This window comes from Trachinotus anak, unplaced genomic scaffold, assembly GCF_046630095.1.
Source record: "Trachinotus anak isolate AG129_WGS33_773 ecotype Australia unplaced genomic scaffold, CSIRO_AGI_Tana_v1 ptg000012l, whole genome shotgun sequence".
NCBI lineage: Eukaryota > Metazoa > Chordata > Actinopteri > Carangiformes > Carangidae > Trachinotus > Trachinotus anak.
Window position 1 is genome coordinate 4,663,871 of NW_027273863.1, and position 23,421 is coordinate 4,687,291.

The following is a 23,421-nucleotide window of genomic DNA, read 5'->3' on the forward strand; positions in this document are numbered from 1 at the left end:
AACCATCACCAAAATAACAAAATGGGATTTTCACTCTCATCTGCTAAAACTGTTACATTGTAATAGAAGAAAATCTCATCAGGTATGTTATGACCATATCCAAGTCCTGAACCCTGACTTGTTCCTTCTGCAGTGGAGCTATGGCTTAATATGAAAGGTGAGAAAGCGTATAGCAGCATGGGGTAGTGAAAACCCACTTATTTGCTATTTGAGAGGAAAAGCTAGAGACTACAGGTCTCCTCTGTTGTTTTAAGTACAGATGAGGGAGACTAAATAGTTGCAGTCGTTAACAGGAGCACAGGGAAAGTAGCAGGGATCTGTGTTTGTTTGCTTAGTAGAAATCTTCTGCGTAGTGGCACAGCGCTTGTGCCAAGAGAGACGGATTTCTACTACTGTAAACAGGAAGAATCTGGCTTTGGATCCAGCTTCACCTTCTAAGCTCCATCTTGATTGCAAGATGAGAGCCTGAAGCGAGCCAAACAACACTTTGCCACCTTTCAAAGAGAGTGGACAAAAGTGATACGTTTATAGGTAACTTTTATTATTAAAATAGAAAAGCACTAAACAGTGTCGTGATGAAAGTCAACCTTTTTCTGAATACGTAACTATAGTAGAAGGGAGGAGAAGCACTGGAAATATCTGTTTGTGTACCTTTCTGGTAGAGAGTGTGGATGGGCAGCAGTCTCCTCCGTCATACTGGCAGTAGGCCCGGTTGTTGGTGGTGTCACACCAGCCATCCCCTCCAAAAGGCTACACACAAGTTACAGAGACAGACAGTGTTATGAACTGAGAAATAATGAGAATGTTACCTCGCACAGCATGAAAGGCTGGGAAGCCCTGAAGAAAATACATGACTCAGCGTCCTCCCAGAAAACAGATTTTCAGTGGAATACATTGTTATGTAAATATATTGTTTGAAACAAATATCCATGAAACAATTCAAAATAAACACTTCACCAGAATCAGTTACATGATCATTGTTCAACGCACAAGCAAGTTGGAGTGATGTATTTAGCAAAGGGTTCACATGTACTCTAATTTCATGTGGGGTACAGCAAAACTTTCCCAAGCAGAAGTTAGCACTTAAAACAGTTCGCCTCCTCATGCTGCATTAAGCTGCTACGACCACAGCCACCCTGATCGGTTGTAGCAAAACAAAAGAAGCACCCCACATTTGAGCGATGACAGTGATGGTTTTCTAGTCTAAATATCTACATATGTAGGCTAACGTGGCTATGCGGAACAGCTGCAGACATAAACATTAGTTAAAAACTAAGAATTACATATTTTATTATTAAAATTCATGATTTCTTTGCCTGTGGGATTAACTGTTACGCAGTGCTTTTCTTTGATACGAATGTAAAGCCAGCGGTTACATAGGGTTTACACAGGGTTAAACAAGTTCAGCCAGCACGACCACAAAATGCTAATGTAGGCAGTGCACTGAGTCTGCCACGACAAGCTTGTGAGTGGTTGTAAATGAGGAGGAGGCAAACTATCCGAGGTCCCAAGTAGCTTATTAACTTAGCCTAGTTGTCTTTTAGCTGTTACCTTGAGCTAGCATTACACCAGTGGCTCATATGTTTAAGAACTAGTATGATTTGTTTAAATATTGGCCAAGTGCTTTCTAAGTTAACTTAGCTTCATTCTCTAGATCAGTGGTTCCCAACCTTTCCAACTCATCAGTGATTTATCACAATAATGGGCCTTAAAATAAGAAACAAAACAATGAAAGATGTTTTTGAATATTTTTTTGTATTTCAGTTTTATTATTTATTATTTTTTACATAATTATATCTTAATAATTAATTATATCTTTTCACCAAAAATGAACTGTTTTCAAAATGATATGTGCCCCCCCCCCCCCCCCCCCCCGGCCCACAGGTTGGGAACCACTGCTCCAGATGGATCTTTGAAAACCGTTAGCATGATGTGTTGAATAGACAGAGGGAGCGACCAGGACGTTGTACACAGAAAGGATGGCCTTGTCTGATAAACCCAATAATGTATTCACATTCACCTTGAAAGTCAGAGTAGGCAGGTATATGGTGAATCTGCTTAAGAATTCTGTCTGATATTTGTTATGGTAGCCGTATGGACAATGGTACATCATCATTTCAAAGCCTGAACTGGATTATGGCACAGGTGATTGCCACAATCATTCGAGTGTAGTGATAAACAACTGCATACATGAGACCTGCTGCACTAGTACAAATGGCAAACAGCTACTTTTATGAGCCTATAGAGTAAAAATGATTTCTTTTGGCATCCCAGGATGAAATAATACAAATAATCAATCTCATTTAGCGCATGTTACTTAGAATACCAATGAATGACAATTCCTCAAACTGCTTTTGTAATGTTCTAGCCTCTTGAAGGTACTGGAGTGGCACACATTTGTGGAATTTAAGTTAGATAAAATCTCAGACGCGTCATGATGAAAGCCTTTCTAATGTTTTTGACTAACCCTTGAGGGCTTTCCTTAAGTGCCAACAATATGAAAATAAGTACAGAGTGCCAAAGATACTTTTGGCTTTCTACAGTGGGCTGATAGAGTCATTTCAAAGACTTAGGGTTCTACCTAACCTGCACAGGGGGAGAGAACAGCTGCTGAGAAGATTTCTGCAGTTTTCTCTTCACTTCAAAGAACTCCCTACTTGACAAATCCCCTTGCCTTTCCCAACTAAACTGCCGTGGCATAAATAAATCTATTTAATCGTTCTGTTTCTGAGTAAATACTTTACCAGCAATTGTACCAGAAGCCTCACCCAAATCACTGCTACTATAATCTTTGAATTACCTCTATAGTCTAAGGCAGTCATGCATAATGCAGACTTGCTTAGCATGATGTCAAGTTTTATTTGAATTTTAAAGATTTCCATAGCTGAGATTTATTGTGGGTTTGATCTCCTTTCCACGTGCACATCTTTCCTTGCTGAAAACTGTTAAAATTTCACAGACCCCCGCACTATACCCATGTGAGGTTAATTTTGAGGTCAGGCTCATATAGAGGTTAATTAGTATTTACATTCCCTTCCAGGCAGCATAAACCTCACTCTCTGCACAGACCCATGAACAGTATTAACCCAGCAAGAGTTGGCTGTGCACCTAAGTCCCCCATGTGTTATTAAAGATCAGCTGGTTTGTGTATTACCTTCACTCTGAAACTCCCTTCAAATCAGTGTAAAATAGACATACAAAGCAGCGGCAGCCAAACCTACACCTTGCTAACATAAATATTCTACCTCTTAGCATTGGCTATTTCTGGGGCAGCATGTGCTGTCATCAGCACCTGCCAAGCTCTTCATCAGAACATTATAAAACACAGAAATGAATTCTGGTGAACACTCCTCTGTCAAGCTGCAATATATTTATTTTTTACTTCCTACCAAGTATCTGTATCGTTCTTTTAATAGCAGACATTTTATCATCTCCCCCTCCTTCACCCAGGTTGCCCCTCTTGCCCAGAGCTTGCTGAAAACAGTTGGAGGAGTGTGAAGTTAGCCCTTTTCTGTTCTCCTTGGGACTCTGTTTTTTCCTTTTGATAGGAAAGACAGTTCAGGGAGTTCAAGGGAGGGGTGTGTGTGTGTGTGTGTGTTTGCATATTGATGGTGGATGTAGTTTGGGGTTGTAAAACATTATAGTGTGCCAGGCATTATGGGATATATAAACCATAATATGCTGTGAATTACTGGCTGTTTTCACAAGAGAGAAGACAAGGTCTGGGCATCACAGTATTTCCTATATTTGAATTTTACAAATATCCTGCTGGCTGTGGAAACTGAAGCTTCCTGAATGGTTGTAGTTTCTGACATAGTTAGTTTCAATTTTGATCAGACTTGATGCACATGCATGTAGAAAAGCCTGGTTCTCAGAAATGTAGTAGTGTTACCTATATTTTCGTAATCCTTTAACGTTTCTAAAGGAAACCAAGAAGCTCTTTTACATGTTTTATAAATCATGTTACTTCCAAAATCTGTGAATAAACACATTACTTAAGTGCACATATACACATAACTGAAGTTTCATGCCTGCGCTCTAAAATGTCACTCGTTGCCAGCTGCCTGCCAACTTTAGCTTCTTGTGCTTTCATATTGAAACACATGTCACCAGGTCACCTGTTAGACCCCTTTTTCACAGAAGAAATAACAGGGACTGTATGAGTAAGGTGCTTTCTACTTCCACAGTTGAACCACTGAATGGCTTTCATTATGAACAAGTGACACTGAGGTTACAGACTGATGACTGTTAACTCCTTGGTCTATGCAACAAGAGTTAAGGGACACGTCATCAAGATAAACAACACAGTCAGGAAGTAGACAGGGTACATGCTTTCAGAGTAGAGCTGGTAGATTGTCTCAGTGGTTTCCTCTTGATAACTCCCTCTGGAGATATTCCTGGCACTCGCATCTTCCTTGAAAGATTCAAGGAAGATGTGAGGGAAGACCCAGAGATAATATCTACTGAGTTGCCTGCAAACACAGTGGGATTCCCCAAAACAACTGGAAGATGTGGTTAGGGCAACATGTATCTGGCCTACTCAGTTGAGTCTGTTGCCACCACAAATTGGACCTGGATAAGTTACTGAAAATGAATTGTTGGATAGGTGGAGAAGAATTCACCCAAAGGCAAATCACTTAAATAGAATTATAGCCTCGTGGTTAAATGCCTCTCCCAACCAAGATGCAGTTGATCCATGTCTGTCCAGACTCGTGTAATATATGTAGTGAAGAATTTGAAAGAATTCAAGAAAAAGTATAAAGTGTATTTTGTCATAATTAGCACATGTATTCTTTACCTATAACATGTTTTCCAAGGTCACAGTGACCTTTGACCTTGAGTCCAGGTGAATTTTCTTGTGAAATTTTAAGAAATGCCCTCAAGGCATTCCAGAGATGTCACATTCACAAGAATGGGACAGATAGACAACCTGAAAGCCTAACACCTTCGGCCATGGCTATCACCAATGTGGAGCCATAAAAATTAATGAAGTATTGCATTATTTCAGGAAACATTACACTATACTCAAAATACAGGGCAAAACAAACAGTCTAAGGAACATAAATTAAATAATGCAAGTACTCCAACCCGAACGACCAGTTGTTTGTCCCTACCCTCAGATACAACTCACTGGGGCATATCAGCATCAGGCCAACCACACCTTTGTCATCATGGTAACTATTATACCAGTAGGAGTGGCAGGTATGCTGGACCTTCGTCATCATGGTTGCAATAATAAACACTAGGTTGAGGTTGTGGAACGGTCACGGTTAGGTTTAGGAAAAAGGTTGGGTTTTGCGTTAAAAATAAGTACCTGGTCAGAGGATCTTCATTGTCATGGTTATAATAATAAACACATTGATAAGGTCATAGGTCATGCAGAAAAATTGTAATATAAACTCTACTATAAATAATCCTCAATGTGAAATGTGTTACTTGTTTCAGATTAGAACATCACTCCATGATGTGATCAAGGGGATTAGCGCAGCTTCTACCAACCAAATGGTTAAAATAGATCCTCTTTGCCTAAATGCCTCATATGAAGTGGTGCATGAGTCAATGTGTTTAATTGGCTTGCTGTTATGCACTTATCAAATTCTTTGTCCTTACTGGTTCAGCAAACATTTTAATTATGCTGCGAAAAGTCTGAAGACACTTCTAGAAAGACACAGAAGGCATTGTCACTGGTGGAACTCTTGATTTTTACAGCTTAAACACTGACTTTCAAAATGGGTGAAAAAGTCTCAACACAGTCTAAGCTTGGCAATTGTGCAGGGGCTGATGTCCTGATAAGACGTCTGACCTCACTTGTACACTAATTGTCAACCTGGTTTTAAGAAAGAAAGGAAAGAGAGGCAGAGTAAGATAAATAAAGAGAAAGTAAGAGAAAGAGAGGGAGAAATGGCATCTGGATGAGATCTGGCATAGAGCATATGCAGCACATGTGGTCCTGTATAATTTACAGTGTTGTCATGGAGGAGCGGGTTATAAGCAACTGTTTTGCCTAGCAACATTCACGGGAAGGTGGAAGGGGAAAATGTAGTGCTGGCAGGTAGGAAGAATATTTTAATACCGTGAGACATCAACAGTTTATGTGTTCCATCAGTAGTTCCAGCCTTTTCTGAACCCAACGGATGAATGCCAAATAAAAACTGGGATTATGATTTTAGATGATTTACTGTCACTGCTAAAATATTACTGAGCTGAGATGGACGTTAAATTGCAGATTAAACAAACTTTCATTTATGATAAAACTGCAGAGCACACGAAAAATTATGAAACTGAACAAGCCCAAAAGTCTAAAGTCGTGCTGCAGCGGGCCCTAGAGGCGGCAATGTTTATTATACTCCAAAATACAAAGGTGCTGACTGAACAAAAAACATACTGACCATTTTACTATTTCAGAAGTGGTGATCAGAGAAGTGGGGAGTTTATCTTGAGGGTGCACTAGAGGGAAGACCATGAGGCAATCAAAGTCATTGATATTTACTCTTAAAGCCGAAATATGATAAGGCAATTTCATGGTAATCTGTCACAGTTACTTTTGATCATTTTTGGGTACAGACAGAGGGTTTGGCAACACATAAGGGTCACAGGGTCACCTAAAACAATAAAATTCATTCTATCTTGATCTTGGCATAGTAATCATAATTCAAAGTGCACTTGCTGTCTGTTTTTCTGCTCTCCCACCCTTCATCAGCAGTTTGCTTAGTTCTTACAGACATAGCTCACTTGTGCAGAGTATCTTTGAAATGGTAAAGATCTCCCCCTTACTTATTGTGGACTGCAATAACTACACCATAGCGAATACTCAAAACACATTTGGGCTAAGGTGGCTAAGGAATGTGAGGACATGTGAGGAGAAAAACAATTGCTTGGGTTGCTGGTGCTTTGTTTAGAGTGAAGACAAAATGACGAAACGCAAAACATTAACAATCAAAAAAAGGGAAAAACTGAAATGCCATATCGACGAAAGTATTCAGATACTTTGCTATGACACTTGAAATTCAGCTCAGGTGCCTCCCTTTTCTCTTGATCATCTCTTATTGGAACTGAATTGACTGGACATGATTTGGAAAGGCACACACCTGTCTATATAAGATCTCACAGCTGACAATGCATATCAGAACAAAAACCAAGTCATTAGGAGGAAGGATCTGCCAGCAGAGCTCAGACAGTTTTGTGATGAGGTACAGATCCGGGGAAGGCTACAAAAATTTTTTCTACATTGAAGATGCACAAGAGCAGAGTGGCCACCATAATTTCTTATATGGAAGAAGTTGGGAACAACTAGGGGGCAGATGCATAAATGATGTGTATACACGAAAACTGTGCATGCGCCATTTCCTGCACATGAATTGGTATTTATATACACAGAATGCGCAGTGAGACTATCCGCACCTCATGCATTCTTTTGATCATGCATACACATTTTTTTAGAGTGAGCCAAGTTAGATACAGTGAAGAGGAAATGCAAAATAAAGAGGTGATATTGCTGTTTACACGGCAAAAACAATTTGACAATTCATAAATGGAAATAATTGTGTTTGTGTGCTCAATGTTTCCTTTAGCACTGTTTAATATTATATCCTCACTATTTATTGTGAGTCATTCTGTAAACTGTTTCGATACTGTTTTAATATTTACTAATCACAAGTTCAGATGCCTGTCTGGTTCCTGATGAAGATGTTTCTAGTCCTGACAGATGAAGTTCAGACTAAAACAGGCCTTTACAGGTGGAGTTATTATACTAAAGTAAACTGATGAGCTCCCCTTTGTGATCCAACCAGCAATCGGTGAAGTTGCGCTTCTTTCTCATCCTTCTTTTCTGTGCCATGCCTGATAACTTGTGGCACAGACAGTGTTCTTGTATGCAAACTGATGGTTTATGGGACTGTCTTCATCCATTTATGGCTAGTTGTGGGAGTGGAAATGAGGCTCATGTATATGCGCCCAATTTCTCAATGACTGAGATTTATAAAAAGGAATCATACGAATGGATGCCTTTAGAATTCTGACAAAGAGTGCCTATGTCTATTTCTGGTTTTGTGCATTCACATAGTTTTAGTTATAAATCCACACAGAGTTTTATGCATCTGGCCCCAGGACTCTCCCAAGAGCTAGCCGCCCGGCCAAACTGAGCAATCAGGGGAGAAGGGGCTTGGTAAGAGAGGTAACCAAGAACCTGAACTCCAGAGATTCTGTGTGGAGATGGAAGAAATTTCCAGAAGGACAACACTACTGCAGCACTCCACTGAGTGGCCAGATGGAAGCTTCTCCTCAGTAAAACACGTGAAAGCTGCTTGGAGTTTGTAAAAAAGCACCTAAAAGAAACTCAGAATCAGAGAAACAAGACTCTCTAGTGGCCTCAATTCTAGGCATCATGTCTGGAGGAAACCAAGCACTGTGGGGATGTTTTCCAGCAGGAGACACAAAGAGACTGGTCTGGGTTGAGGGAAAACTGAACAGTAAAGGGCAGCGATAACCTTCATGAACACCTGGTCCAGAGGACTCAGGACCTGAGACTGGGCCAAAGGTTCATCTTCCAACAGGACACACAGCTTAGCACACGGCTAAGACAATGCAGGCTTAGGGACAACTCTGTGAATGTCCTTGAGTGGCTCAGCCAGAGCCCTGACTTGAACCCAATCGAACATCTCTGAAGAGACCTGAAACTCTCTGTCCACCTATGGCCCCCATCCCTAGCTTGTTGTGTCATACCCAAGACTCAAGGCTGTGATTGCTGGCAAAGGTGCTTCAACTAAGTACTGAGTAAAGGGTCTGAATACTTGTACTACTCATGTGTACATCAGAAAACGTACAGCAGTCTGGCTAGTAATTTTGTAGAGTCATCCTTTGACCCTCACACCAATGGGGCAAAAAGGAAATGTCATGAGACTGAAAGCACTAGGAATGACTGATCTATCCTCTTCTCTGCTCACTCCAAGATTATATTGTGAGTTGATGCTCTCAGGGTTAATCTTGGTAAGTACAGGTTGGATATAATTGATTGGGCAAATACATTTTTCAAAGCACACAACATATCCAATTGTATATAAAGTGAGGCAATCAGAGACATATTAATATAAAATATATAATAAATAGTTTGATTGACAAATATCTAGTTTTGTCATCTTTCATAATTAAGACCAGAGCAAGAATGACAGATTTAGTTTTAATATTAAGAGGTATATTAGACTTGGCAGACAAGTAAAAATTAATCAGTTTTATTCCAAATTCATTACCAAAAACAGTACTCATTTTGTCACTACCTCTTTCAGCATATGACCAGTCTCAGTAAGAAATGTTCAGTTACACTGATATTATTAATCTAAAGAGTTAAACTTTACTACTAAAAGTACCCAGCTGTAGATTCCAATAAAAATCATATCTATTTTCATTGCAAATGCATGTGAATTTACCACAAATTTGTCTTGTTACTTTGTCAATAAACAGGAAACTTGATCCTTCTAACTTTGTATCACTCACTGGGTAGACTGTTTTCAAACTAGGAAGACAGATTTAAGAGCCTTGTGTCAGACTGAATGATTAATCTAAATCTAACATAATCCAGTGATTAATTTATTTCCCTTTATCAAATAATCCATTAGTGTTGGCAGGCATAACACCATGTGGCAATGCCAGGATCCCCGGAAAAAAAAGGTTCTTTGGACAGATTTGAAACAGATTCTTGTAAAGTGTGAGACTATCAATTTCTGTCTGAAATTTGTCATCATGAAATGTGAAGCATATTGCACACTGGCTCTGGTATCTTGAATAGTGATGACAACGGGGATACAGCATGTTTTCCTTCATGTTTAATATTGTTGGAAAAGTCTGGCAAGGGCAGTAAATTTAATGCGGTTATGCCCAGAAATGGTGTAATTGTTTTAAGGATTAAGTATTCCCTATCTCAATGTTGATAAAATATCTTTGATAATAATGGGACGAAAGCCCAACTGAGATCCTCCTGACCTCAAGGCTTTTAAAGCACATACTAGACATGTTATGTAAGATTATACTTACACCTAATATTTGTGAAAAAGAAGGCACCAGTTGGTTAAGCAAGATGTATCAAATGGTGTTTTCACAACATGCTTTGGAGTTCAGTTGCATTATGTGACACATATGTGCCGTCAGCTTGATGGATACCCAAGGACAGCAGTCTATCATGGAAGCTGCAAAATGTATGGTCTGAGAGATACATGGAACCAGACCCACTTTGTTGAATGGAGTCTTTCATTTCTTTGATCTTATTATTTTCTCTTCTCACTGCATACAAAAAACAGAGAGGGGCTTGGGAATATTTTTTGATGTGTGCTAGGTCAACACTTGGACAATGACCAGGCACAGCAGAAGGCGTTCTGTCTTGCCCTACCTGTTGCTCATGAGTCATGAAAGTTTATATCTATAAGCATGTACCTCCACACAGAATGGTGATAAAATATATACTTGTGGTGTAAATTAGTACCGAAACACAGATAAGGGTACAGTATCTGATCATTCAGACAAATATAAAGTTGCATTTTTTGGCTGGAATGCAACAGCAGGGCCTGTCCTCTCTTGTATCATTTATAGTAAATAGCCTGAGTACAGATGTTTGAGAAATACAGCTGTTAAGTCATCATATTTTTCTGATGACATTGTGCCCTGTGCCATCCCATTGGATATTTTTAATAAAAGTACAATTTCATGTTTGTCAAAATAATAAGATACCTTATCTGCATTTCCACACTAAAATATATTTTATCCCCATTCTTTGAAAGGTGACTTATGAGTAGGGGCACATACTAGTAGTTATCAATTTTCATGTTTGTTGTATGCTGCCTTTGGGATCATGTACTGTGGATGTGCTGGCCCATTTTTTTCCTCTCTTGCTCATCTCCACCCGAGACCAGAAAATACATGTGGTTCACTATTTGTGACTCATGAGCCACTGGTAGGGCAGAAAATACACCCTCCACTATGCCCTGTCAGTGCCCAAGTACTGACCTGCTGCAGGCCAGAAAATATTCCCAAACCCTACTACTAAAACATCACAACTATGACTTACAAAAGGGAAAAACTTAACTTACTCTTCACTCAGGCACTCTCAGCTGCAGTGAATAATTTTCATGATTAAAATAAATTTTCACTTATTTAACACTTTAAAAGACCTAAGTGAGACTGATATATGGATGGAAGAGTGTTGTGTTGGCCTTCACAAAATGCTTCATGAATAAATGGACAGAAAGCAGACTGAAGAAACAAAAACACCCCTGTGTTTGATGCAGGACCGTTTGGCTGTTTCGACTCTTACCTCACATGACTGGATGCAATGGATGTGTTGAGGGTCAGGGTACCACTTCATCATCCCTGTACAGACTATGCTCTGGAAAACAAAGCACATAAAGATAATGGTTGAGCAATGTAGTCACTGGAAATGGATAAACACTGTGTTTGCCATGGAAAAAAATTCTGAAGTAATACTAGCCAATGATATATAGTGAGCATCCTTTAAGTAGCCATTGGTTAGGATTATGGATGATTATGCTAACTTCTTCAAGAACTACATCACTAAGTTTCTGATTTAATATTTGAATATCAAACCACAAATTGATCCACTTTGCTGTCTTGTCATATGGTGTTGCTACCCTATGAAGGTCGGTTAACAGAAGGTAGAAGAAGTTTTTGTTCCTTTTAAGTTTAAACTAATTTGAGTCACCCAGTTTCTGAGAGAACCTTTCGTAATCGTTAATAAACCTTGGTCAGATCAGATTGTCATGGTCAGATTGTTTTGCCAACTGCTGTTTCCAAGGTCAAAAAAGACGAATCTAACAAAAGCTCCAGAACAGTTACTAATGGACCCTATGGGGAGATTTCTTTACCAAATCCTACTCCATGCTTATACAGAATCAGTCAAATGAGTGAATGTAACTCAAGTCTCAGAAGGCTATCTATAACACACGTGTTTTGTGTCTATTGGAATATTACAGAATATTGTTGAAAAGTGGATAGTTTGGCTGGACAGTGGTGTGGCCATTACAGAATGTGGTCTGAGTGATTGGATCTCAAATGCATCTTCAATGCATCTTGGGTGTGTTTGCACCTCTACTTAGAGCTGTCCACTTGTGATCAGATCACCCGAGACGGATGTTAATACCAGGTCTGAACAGGGCCTAAGTGTCACTAGATGACATAATATACTAATAATGATGCTTTGTATTTCCGATCTGCTTAGTGTCAGCCCTTTATCTGTTTGCGTTTCTCTTATTCTTTCTGCTCTAGGGATGTCACAGTACTTAATTCTGACAGTAAATTGTTTTTCTACAGTACTATAGACACTGTAGAATGTACGGTTGATGTCATGGGTACTGGAGATGTGAGTCCTCTGGGACAAAAGAAACTGCAAGCAGCAACCAATGGGGAAACTCCAACACTTGGCTGGCTGACCAATGAATGAGGAGGATGACGACACTAAATTGCTCAAAGAAAGGGGTTTAGTCTCATTGAAAAGTCAGTAGCCAGCAAGTTGAATTGGTTAACCTGTTAAATATGCTATACATGCTAACTCATTGATGAACTTAATTTCCACACGTTTGATAATGAGGTCTTGTTGATTTTGGATGGGTCCATGCAAGCTAAATACGGTCTATTAGCAGCATCTGCTGGTTAATAAAATGCACATAATAGTATGTAGATGATTGTTTTGAGCTTGTATAAAGTCTATTGGGCAACAGCCGTCTAGCAGTTGTATCTTCTGTTATATGCGAAGAGGTTCAAATATTTTCTTTACAAATGTATTTAAATGGTTGTGTACAACCTACTACAAACACTTACTGTATAACAGTCTAGTACAACACCACCACTAATACTTTCAAAATGATTGTATCAAATTAACACCTTTATGACAAAGTCCTGGCAAAACTGAATATTGTGTATTTGTGTAATTGTGTATGTTTTTTTTCTGAAAAGTTAGGGTTTGTGTTACCAAAAATAAGTTCAGATTGTAGCAATGATTGACTCATGTTGCAAGAGTTAGATTGCAATGGATTGTTGGATCTTTCCAGACTTCATTGTTTAATCATCTTTAATGCCTGGTTGTTTTGCCTTAATTAATAACATCAGACTAGACCCACTTTCAGAAAGCTGTTTTCTTAATCATACAACCATACCAACCAACGTCATTTTGTGGCTTATTGCCAGTCAAGACAGTGTGACTGGTATTCACTTTGTCACCTACTGTAGTGGGAAACTACCACAGAGGTGGTTTTGAGAACTTTGGCAGGTGTATATATGTCTGTCAGTCTGTAGACAGATTTTGTCACCGCAATACTGTCACAACTGTGCAAGATACAGTCACAAAACTTTACAGGTGTGTAGCTGAGATCAAAATTAAGGCTGAGTCTGAAGATGGGTGTGGTTCGATCCATGAGTACTACGTACTTATTTAATAATGTACTAATAACTACTGAGTGCTCATGGGTTGAATGTAAAATGTTTACATTTTTGCCAAATAATGTTCTGATGTCTAAAAAATGTCTTTTTTTTTGTTGGGTTTTTTTGACTAAGCTGGGGCTAAATTATCCGTACTTTTAGTTGACTAAACATTGACTAAAAATAAAAGGAATGAAGTTGACTACATATGACTAAAACTAACATGGGCTTTTGATCTCAGGACTACAATTAAGACTAGGTCTAGAAATAGCTACAAAGTAATTAATACTATTGGAAACAACATGTATACAAGGTATATAATCTGTGCCCCTCGTATGCTTATAGTTGAGTATCTTAATGACAAAACAATGAATGAGTTCCTATTACTGTAGGGGGATAACAGCTACAGGAACTTTTTTTGCCAACAGTCCACTAGCACTTGGCCTGCTTACAATGAACTGCTACATAAAATTGAACATGACTACACGTTGTTCTGTGCAGATACTTTGTTGCTTTCAAGGACATATGCAGTGTCTGAAAATTGTTATGCAAGAAAAGTTTCATATAGCTTAAGTGGATGCAAACCCCAAAATTTTGTAAACTTTGGGTGAGGCTGTACTCATTCATTTGACCCTGGGAATTTACAAGGTGGTTAGAAGATAGCTGATTGACTAACAAATATGGACAGAGAAACTGGATCCTCCCCTGTGATTTCCTGAGCAGCCCGACCCAGCAAGGGAGACCTGATTCTGAAGTATTTGAGATAACACAATGCCTCGAAATCACAAGGCACCGTCAGAGATATGGCGCAAGAAGCCAGACCTCCATCCAACTATTTGACCTTGGCAAGGGTGGATTAACTGGCTGGCCAGCTGACCACCCAAAAGTAAGGTGAAACTGGAGCAGTGTGGGCAACAGTGTTAACGTAGAAGCGATTCCTGAGATATGATATTGCGTAATGACACCCACCTTCGAAGCAAAACACCAGCACTCTAAATCAGACCCAAAATCTGGCATTCCCTACGAGTTTGCTCATGGTGACCTGTGTACACTGTGTGTGAGAGATATGTGTATTTCCTAAAAGGCTTGACGTCAACTGGAACCTTTACTCTTGCTATCTGCCCGTGATTTCCAGTAATGCAACAACACTTGAATGATAACGAACACACTCACATACACATGAGGTGGATTTTGTTGTGTCATAGTGTGTGATTAGCTGGTGCAGCTGGGAATTAAAAGTGTTTTGTTAGACAACTCCAAAACTCAAACACTGTCTTGCCAGTGATTCAGTCAAATATTTGATATGAAACACATTTGTACAGGTCATGATGGATTCAGAAATCTCAGCTGCAATTTGACTGAGGGATTTTTGTCTAGTCATTTTCAGTTACACAGACAGCCTTTTGTAGCCACTTGAGGTCATTTCAATTAAAAAACAAATTGCTAGTTATAGTAAGTGTTTTGTTTTAAAGTTTCTGGTCTCATATTGAGATTTATACTACTTAAACTTGAACAGTGTTATTTATTTTAATAGTTATTCATAGTTCATAATTTAAAGACTTATTTTAAAAGGATCATTTTCCCACTTAAGCTCCATTTGAAATATGAATGTGGTAATAATTTATCTCCAGTATAAAAAGAGGGATTGGGTGCACATGAAACTACTGAGATGCTTTGTGCTGCCATGGTGTGGTACATTTCTGTTACGGCCGTAGTGTCGTGTTGTGTGTTTTTTTGTCTGCTGTACCCTCCAGGTACCACCCTCCTGCGCCAAGAGGGTAAGCGCACTGGTGTCCCATTGCTCATTAGAGCTGGTATAAATGCTGGGAGTGGAGATGTGCAGGTGCCAGTGGGTCAGACGGCAGTATGAGGCTGTGTGTGTGAGCTAGCAAGTGGTGACAACTCTGTGATCACTGTTATCGGCCAGTGGGCCAGTTTTTGTGTGTGCACCAGATAGTGTCTGCGTGTTACTCCCTGTGGCTGGGAGGGTGTTCTCTGTTTCAACTTATCGTTTCCTGTTTGTTGCCCTTTCTTTCTTTTCCAGGTTCTACCGGCTTCACCCATTATGCGGAGCTTGTTTTGTGTTGCCGTGAAAGGATTTTGGTTAACTTATTTAATTTATAATAAATTGCCTTATTTGTGACCTTACATTTGTTTCCTAGTTACTCCTTCTCCCCAGTTTATTTAACATTGTTACTCCCCACTCCCCTGGACCACTTGGGGACATAACAATTTCAATACAAGATAAATCAAGAGTCAGAAGTCATTATCTCCCTCCACCTGTCCTAGCACACACCATTAGCTTTAAGCCAGAGTTTATCTCTCTCAGAGTAGCATGGAGGGAGCCACAATTTGCATCAAAAATCCTACTCGTGAAAAAATCTGAATACACAGACACGATATACATATCTTAAGAATCAGTGTGACTTCCTGAAGATCTCATTTTTTCCAATGTCCATCACAAATAAATGTCCAAAAATCTTCTTAGAAATCATTAAAAATTATCCTCCATATAAGTCCAAAAGGTACTTGAGAATCAAAGTTTTCTTTAGTAGGTGATAGTTATTTCACATCCAAGGATTTATTATAAACCTGATGGAACTAATTCAGCTCACTTCAATGGTCCCAAAATGCTAAAATGTGAACAAATACAGGCTAAAAAAATGGGGAGCTGGTTAATATTAATATTATAACCCCTAAGCCCTCAACCTATGGGAAGTGTAGTTCCATAACTTCAATCATGATTCTCTCCGCATCAAAGTGAGACAATTACCTTTTTTCCCTCAGGTTTATTAAGAGAATTGAATTAATTGAAGTAATTGTAACTGTAGTACAGAGGTAGTACATATATAATGCATTCTGTTCCTTAATATAGACTTGGAACAACATTATCCACTTTGCCTGTACAGTTAGTGATGGTTAAGGCTGGCAGTGAGATGACGTATGAAGGTTGTCAGTGTTCAGTTGTCCTACTGTGGAAGTGGACGTTAAAAGTGGATCATGTTAGCCAGAAGAAGTTGTCCACATGTTGTTGCTCCACCATCAACCAAAATTTAGATTGATTCAGTAGGAACTAAGATTATAGTAAGGGCTAAGAGTAACCAGCATTACATTATCAGGCCTCAGACTGTGATGTCTTGTGATTTAAAGGGGGCACTTAGCCTCACAGAGACGTAAGAGGTCAGAAATATGGCCACTGATTCTAAAGCTAACAAATAAATAACAAAGTGAGAAGATATGAGTCCACCTGCAAATACTGTATGTATGGCATATGGCAAAGCCGCAGTTTTTTTGTATGTCGACTACTCCACAGATGAGTCGTCTTTGTCTTTAACTGTGAATGAACTTTGTACTTATGAGTAAAGGTGAGTCAGTCTGGAGCAGTAGCTGTTTACTCCATGCTGTTGTTCAGACCACCAGATGTTTGGATGCATTATTCATTCCAATGGGTGTTTCTGTGTAAAAATCTCGGCGCTGTTTGTCAACGGATCAGCTTTCACTGCACCCGGAACTGGTCGCATGGCAGCAAGCGAGCAAAACAATAACTGTTTCCTAAAACCTGCCAAGAGTTTCCAAATGGTAGAAGAACAACAATCCACAATATTTAAACCAATCAAGCTATCTCGTTTTTCACCATGTCATGCTTCGTCATGCAGCATGAAACAGTTTAGAAACAGGTGCAGCCAGTTCTTCAAGCTGGTATTTACAGTACAACATGCCTCTGTGAACTGGACCAGATGGACATCTTTATATAGATAATAAAAGTTTTGATATATTGATTATTCAAGACTAATGCAGTTGTAAGAACTGCACAAGCTGCCAATAGTAGATATTGTGAATTTTAAGATATCCAGTATCAGCACAATGGGTCAAGAAAAATAAGCTAAAATGACACAGATCCTCTGCTACAGGATTTAGAACATGATGGGATGGAAACTTTAAAGGAGTGCTCATCCATATAGCTCATGCCGGCTGAAATGTCCAGAAGCACTCCACTGGTTTTACAGGGACAACAGTTATACAACAGTTATATATAATGTTTAAGTCTGAGAAAACCACTAAAGCGATATCACATGAGTAAATCTGTAGTTGCGCTTGGTCACAAAACATTTTCAACAGAAAGCCTGTGGAACAAACTGGAGAGTTATATGTTGGTATTTCTCAGGCAAAGAGGGTCTAATGAAGCGTACTTTCAGGTTGCATCATGGGAAGGATCCAATGTTTTTGGAATCTGAGTCGTACTAAGGCCTTTTTGTTGTTTTGTTTTTTTTGTTTTGTTTTTTTTTAAACACATCTCTCTCATTTCTCCCAACTTTGTGCAGGTTTTATAGACTGACAGCAAGCTGCTGTTGTAAAAGGCATAAAATGTCTTGGTGTGTCAGCAAACAAACAGTCAGCAGAAAAAGTCCAAAGAGGACCAGAGGATGTTCTCTGTCTATGTTCGTGACTGTGTGGTCACATTACTTGTGTAACTGTAGTAGTCCACTTGGCTGGCTTCTGTTTTAACTGTTCAAATTGTGGAATGAAGATATGCTGTTAGTTTTGCTTATTAAAAAAATAACTGTTTACATGGAATATTTTTGTTAAATTGCATTATATATGGTCATAGATTATATAAAAATGCACTTTGCAGATGATATTATTATTTATGATTTATTCAGTATTTGATAAGTGATGTCACAGAACAAAATAGAAATGAGGTGAAGTGAACTCAAAATCAAAGTGCAGTAACTTCACTCCCCTCCTCACCTGGACTTTGATGGGTAGCATCCAGTGCTTTAAAGAGTCAGCTGTAGTGCCATTTGGCAGAACCACAGGGTCACGCAGATCCATGTCCAGAGCCACAATGCATGTTGGGTAGCATATAGCACCTGCAAGTAAAAGGAGGGAAAAAAACACAAATCAAAAATAAATACCCCTAACCCTGATTAGTGACTGTTGAATAAAATATAAGTGTTGACAAAAAGCTGTGATTGTTTTGTCTGCTCAGTTGAGTGGTGTGTAATAAGACAAGCCCAAGATCACCAGGCAACTGTGCATGGCTTTATTTTGTTTGACAGAAGGAAGCAAATATAATCAGGACTGTTTATTTCATATATTAAACTCTCATCCTTCAAAGAAGGTTATGCTCACCAACTTCCATCCCCTGGTCACAGCTGTACTCTACAGAGTTGAGATCAGACGGAGGAGAGCAGGATCCCTGGAGCTTGGAGCACATGGTGAACTCTGCTGTCCAGGCTCCATCCTTAGTGCAGTGAATCTGACTCTTGTCAAGTCAGAAGCAAAAACATAAGATCACAGCAATATGTACACAACAAGGGGTCAGAGACCTGTGACTGTGGATAAAACCACAGCTACGATGCACAATTTTGTATCCATTAATATGGCCATTGTGTTTCATGTCTGACGTCAAACAAAATTTGATGAAAAACAAATTCTGATTTAGACCAAATTGGGGATGTTATCTATATTTTATGGGCAAGAATATCGGTCTTTATAGGCTAACTCACTGCATAATGTGAAAATAATAGCTGAAGATACATTTTCACTGAAATAAAAACTAGACTTTTGCTTCTTTTTTTAGCACATCTCACCCTGGAGGATAGACAGCTGTTGAAATCTTACATTTTCTCTTGCATCCGGGCACTGCAGGGTGCAGAGGGTGTCATAGTATAGGCCGTTGGTGCAGGTGTACATGCCCTGGAATACATCAGGTAGGGCTGGACAGGATATTGGCTCACATCCAGTTTCCTCCCACTGACCCCCTTCCAAGCACTCCAACTTGAAGTACTTCCTAGATACAGCAGGAGAAAATGAATAAATTTAAAGTGAGCTTAATTCTGTGCAAAACATATTTGAGGAGTTAGTGGCCAACGTGTGGACAGTATGTGGCCAGTACTTATATTGCTTTTCTTTCTATAGGTACCAGCCTTGTTCTTGTTCAGTGCTAGCTGGTTAGCATTCTAACTTCAGCAGAAATAACGAAGTGATGGATATATAAGCAAATGAAGTTTGGTCCTGAATATGCAATGTTTTTATTAGACTGGTGAATAAATAGCTGTTAATGCTATGTAGCGATAGCAAAAATGTACACATAGCACCTTTAAAGCTCTTTAATAGCTGCTGCTGTTCATTTTCACATGTTGGACCAATAAAGCATCAGGGATTAATTAAATGTTTACACATGTTTGAGAAAGTGTAACTCATAAAGACACCCAGCTGCAAATGGATCTGTACATAAAACAGTTTTTCACCATATTGTATGGAAATATAATGTAATACAAAACTATAAAAATGTACATTTTCACTGGTTGTATATCATAGTAAAACACACCTTGTTACGGGCATCTGATACACTGCATTTTAATTAATACAAGAACATACATACAGTGGGGTCTGAGAACACTTTCCCATTCACTTTAAATATATATAAAATGTATGTATAAAACTGAACTACTTTCTCACTAGAAATACAGACTGAAACATGTGAGGACGTAGCTGACTCCATCTAAATTAGGATATAAACTGCACCAGAGGCTGTGTCTCCACCTATTAGGAAACCCTCATCTCATTAGCAACATATGAGCTGTATTCAGTAATGAGCAGTTACCCAATGAATACAACTGGAAAAGTAATGACAAGGCCCAGTTAGCTGTGGTACATATTTTATTGGACCCTAATGTCAGTTTGTTCTGAAACAGATTGTTACTTTGCAGAAGATGAACAAAAAAAAAATCTCTCCTTCAACTGCACCCATTAATATTTAACACTTTAGTTTAGATGCAATCCATGTAATGCTCTTTTCTAATGCTGTATTAAATATCTGAATTGGAGATCCTAATTTGCGTAATGGGAATCTTGTAAAATAAAGGAAAAGATGGAATTTCCTCCATTCCGCATGGAGGCATGAGTGATGAAACACTGCATTCACTTTGGTCTGCTATCAACGCAGACACAGGCCTTAATTAGACTCTCTTGCTGACGTGCACATGGAAAGCTGTGAACTTCACGGTTGTTGCATGCACAGTTAGTGCCCTTGTAGCATTGGCTGCACAAACAAGTCTGCACAGACACAACAAATTGGTGAGAGCCTCGCATGCTCGCATCAAATGGACCCTAGTGAACCCTCACATACTTGTGGATGCAGAAGTATAATACTGGCTTTACTAGTATTTAAAGGCATTCTACAACCCACAATATGTGGTTAAAGTGTACTGTTCCGGCAGTTTTGTCTGTCCTTATACATCAAGGTACTTAATAAGGTATATAATTGATATAATTAATCCCATTGATAATTCAAGATTTCCACTGAAAGAGGTGTAGTGTTGTGCTATTGTCTGTCCACTGAGATGCCAACAGTCCCACCACACTTACCTTGGTGTCTTCTTTTTGAGGCTCCCTATTACATAGAAGCCTGGGTTGCATTTGTAACGGCAGACAGAGCCAACATCGTGCCCTGAAGCTAGACAGTCTGCTGTTAGCAGCTTGGAATTAGGTATGTTTGGGACCTCTGGACACTCTATCTTGCAGTAGGCCTCTGGGAAAGACCACAGACCATCTTCCAAACACACCAACCTGTCACTGTCACCTGAGGAGAGGGGAAGTGGAGGACTTCAATACCACAGCATTTCAAGACAATTAAAGTATAGCTGGACAGAGAAAGGAAAATGTCACTACCACTACTGTGCAATGCAGAAAGACACTTATTCTAACTTATTTACTTATTCTGTTATTACTTATTCTATCACTTATCACTTATTCTACTTACTTATGCGTTAACCTTTGCATCATACTTGCAGTTATGTAGTGCATGTTCTGTTTTATAGTGTATAATTCAGTGATATGGTTGTATAAGCTCCATAGAATCTACTTCTCACCTGTGTTGAATGCTGAAGATAATGATCATTATATAAGTTATTTACTTTTGAGTTTTCACAAATTTTACTTGTACTGCATTTTGTCAGTGCCTACATGAAACATCAATTTGTACTAGACACTTGCATTAAAGTGAGACTTTGCCACTTTTGCTGAGCAATGTCCCACCATAACCACATGTGGTAATTACAGGATAATGGTACATTAAATTTTCACTCAAGATGTTTTTGAATCCCTTTCTCTAAAGACTTCATTATTAGGCCACTTACCTGAGAGTGAGTGGGAAACAACATAAATCTCTCTTGAACTGTTTCTCTGTGAAAAGCTAAAATATAGTGTACCAATAGGAGAAGTAAAGAAGAGTCAACGTAACAAGGCAAATTAATATTGTAATGTCAGTCACATAGCTATATCGACCTGAAGTTTGCAAACATTAGCTAATACTACCCTATAGGCTACTGGTCATACACAACCAAATAAGGCTGGAGAAGCAAAAAATTGTGTGGAATTCAACATGGATGTGTTTTGTCTCTTATGACTTGAACTTTCTTTTCATTTGAAAGAGGAACATTGTGTGATTTCTTTTGGTATGGGGGTACTTTAAAACATGGATGTGCTTTAAAACATACATTAAAAAGAGTAAGATATTCTGCACTTTACAGCTAAAAGACACAGAAGCACATGTGAAAGTACAAGTAGGTCAACATCATGGATTGATTTCTGTCAAACTGAACATTCTGCTCTTGTTTCATGGCTCTGTCTTGTACAGTTATGAGGAGAAGGAGACGATGGCTTCAACATCGCCCAGAGCCAATATTTTCTGTGTGTATGGCCCCACATGAAGCACAAGTGTTGGTATGTGTGGAGAATCATAACACCCAAAAGCTTTCACAATTTTTTACAGAGTCTATAAAATGTAATGAATCTTTAACATGGCATCACATTTTTTATAAGCTAATTAAACATTGTGTTGGTGTTGTGTTTATCAAAACCCACTACAGCTGCACTGGTGTGCACTGAACCTATTCTGTGTGAACAACATAGTGTGCTTTCACTGCCGTGTGGTACATGATGGCCTTCAAACATACTTCACTAAACCAAAAGCCACAAATAGAATTATATCTGCACAATCTGCAGTTAGATCATGGATACATGGGTCTTACTTCTGACTCTACCAAGACATCTGAGTGTTCACTGTGGCTTTCCGACCACAAACACAAGTCTATGGACATCACGCTTGTTCCATCTAATCACTTCAAGAAGCATCTACTACATTGCATTACTTACATTACTTAAGAGGGGTAATGCTTTTTTATGTTTGTGTGTAACTATGAATTTCTGCTTGTGTGTATGGTGGTGATACTCCTAATTATGGGTGCCACAGGCAATATTTGTTCTGACTAGGTATGATGCAAGTGGTGTTTAAAAACACTGTGGACATCTGAGTAGAGGGAAATTGTGCTGTGTGTGAGTGTGTGTGTGTGTACTTGTACTTGCTACATAGTAAGGACCAAAAAAAGTATTTTACTAACAGAGTGAGGCCATTTTGGGAAAGTGAGGACATTTTGGCCGGCCCTCACTTTTTTAAAACACCTTCAAATCACATTTTGAGGGTTAAGACTTGGTTTTAGAGTTATGGTTAGAATTAGGTTTAGGTTAAGGTTAGGGTCAGGGTTGGGGTTAGGCACTCAGTTGTGATGGTTAAGGTTAGGGTAAGGGGCTAGGGAATGCATTATGTCAATGAGTGTCCTCACAAAGATGGAAGTACAAGTACGTGTGTGTGTGTGCGTGTGTGCGTGTGTGCGTGTGTGCGTGCGTGCATGCGTGTGTGAAAGGAACAGGAATATGCCATTTAGATCTTTCTATCAGGCTTCAACATGAACAGTAAATGTTACCCACGTTGAACACTTTAAAGGCCATAAAGGTGTATAGAGAAGCACCAAGAAAAACAAGCCTCATTGACAGGAAACATGGTTGTGATTTTGTAAATGGCGTTTCCACTGTGTTTGTCTCGTCTGGTCTATTTTTCAAACTTTAATAAGCACTATCTCTAACTATAACAGGTCCCTGTAGAACCAGGTTTCCTGTTATCAGCTGCAATACTTTAAAATCAAATTTAATGTCCATTTC

The 23,421-nt window shown here is 39.0% G+C and overlaps 1 protein-coding gene across 1 annotated transcript in view; it reads right to left on the reverse strand.

The window, feature by feature from the left end:
* Nucleotides 1-23,421, reverse strand: part of pappa2 (pappalysin 2) — a 77,565-nt gene that overhangs the window by 3,701 nt on the left and 50,443 nt on the right. The window contains exons 21-26 of the mRNA XM_071492040.1: nt 20,791-21,004; nt 19,042-19,210; nt 18,550-18,682; nt 18,166-18,287; nt 11,300-11,371; nt 652-750 (exon numbers count right to left, since the gene is read on the reverse strand). Coding sequence (XP_071348141.1) covers nt 652-750; nt 11,300-11,371; nt 18,166-18,287; nt 18,550-18,682; nt 19,042-19,210; nt 20,791-21,004 — 809 coding nt within the window. The remainder of the gene's footprint in view (nt 1-651; nt 751-11,299; nt 11,372-18,165; nt 18,288-18,549; nt 18,683-19,041; nt 19,211-20,790; nt 21,005-23,421) is intronic.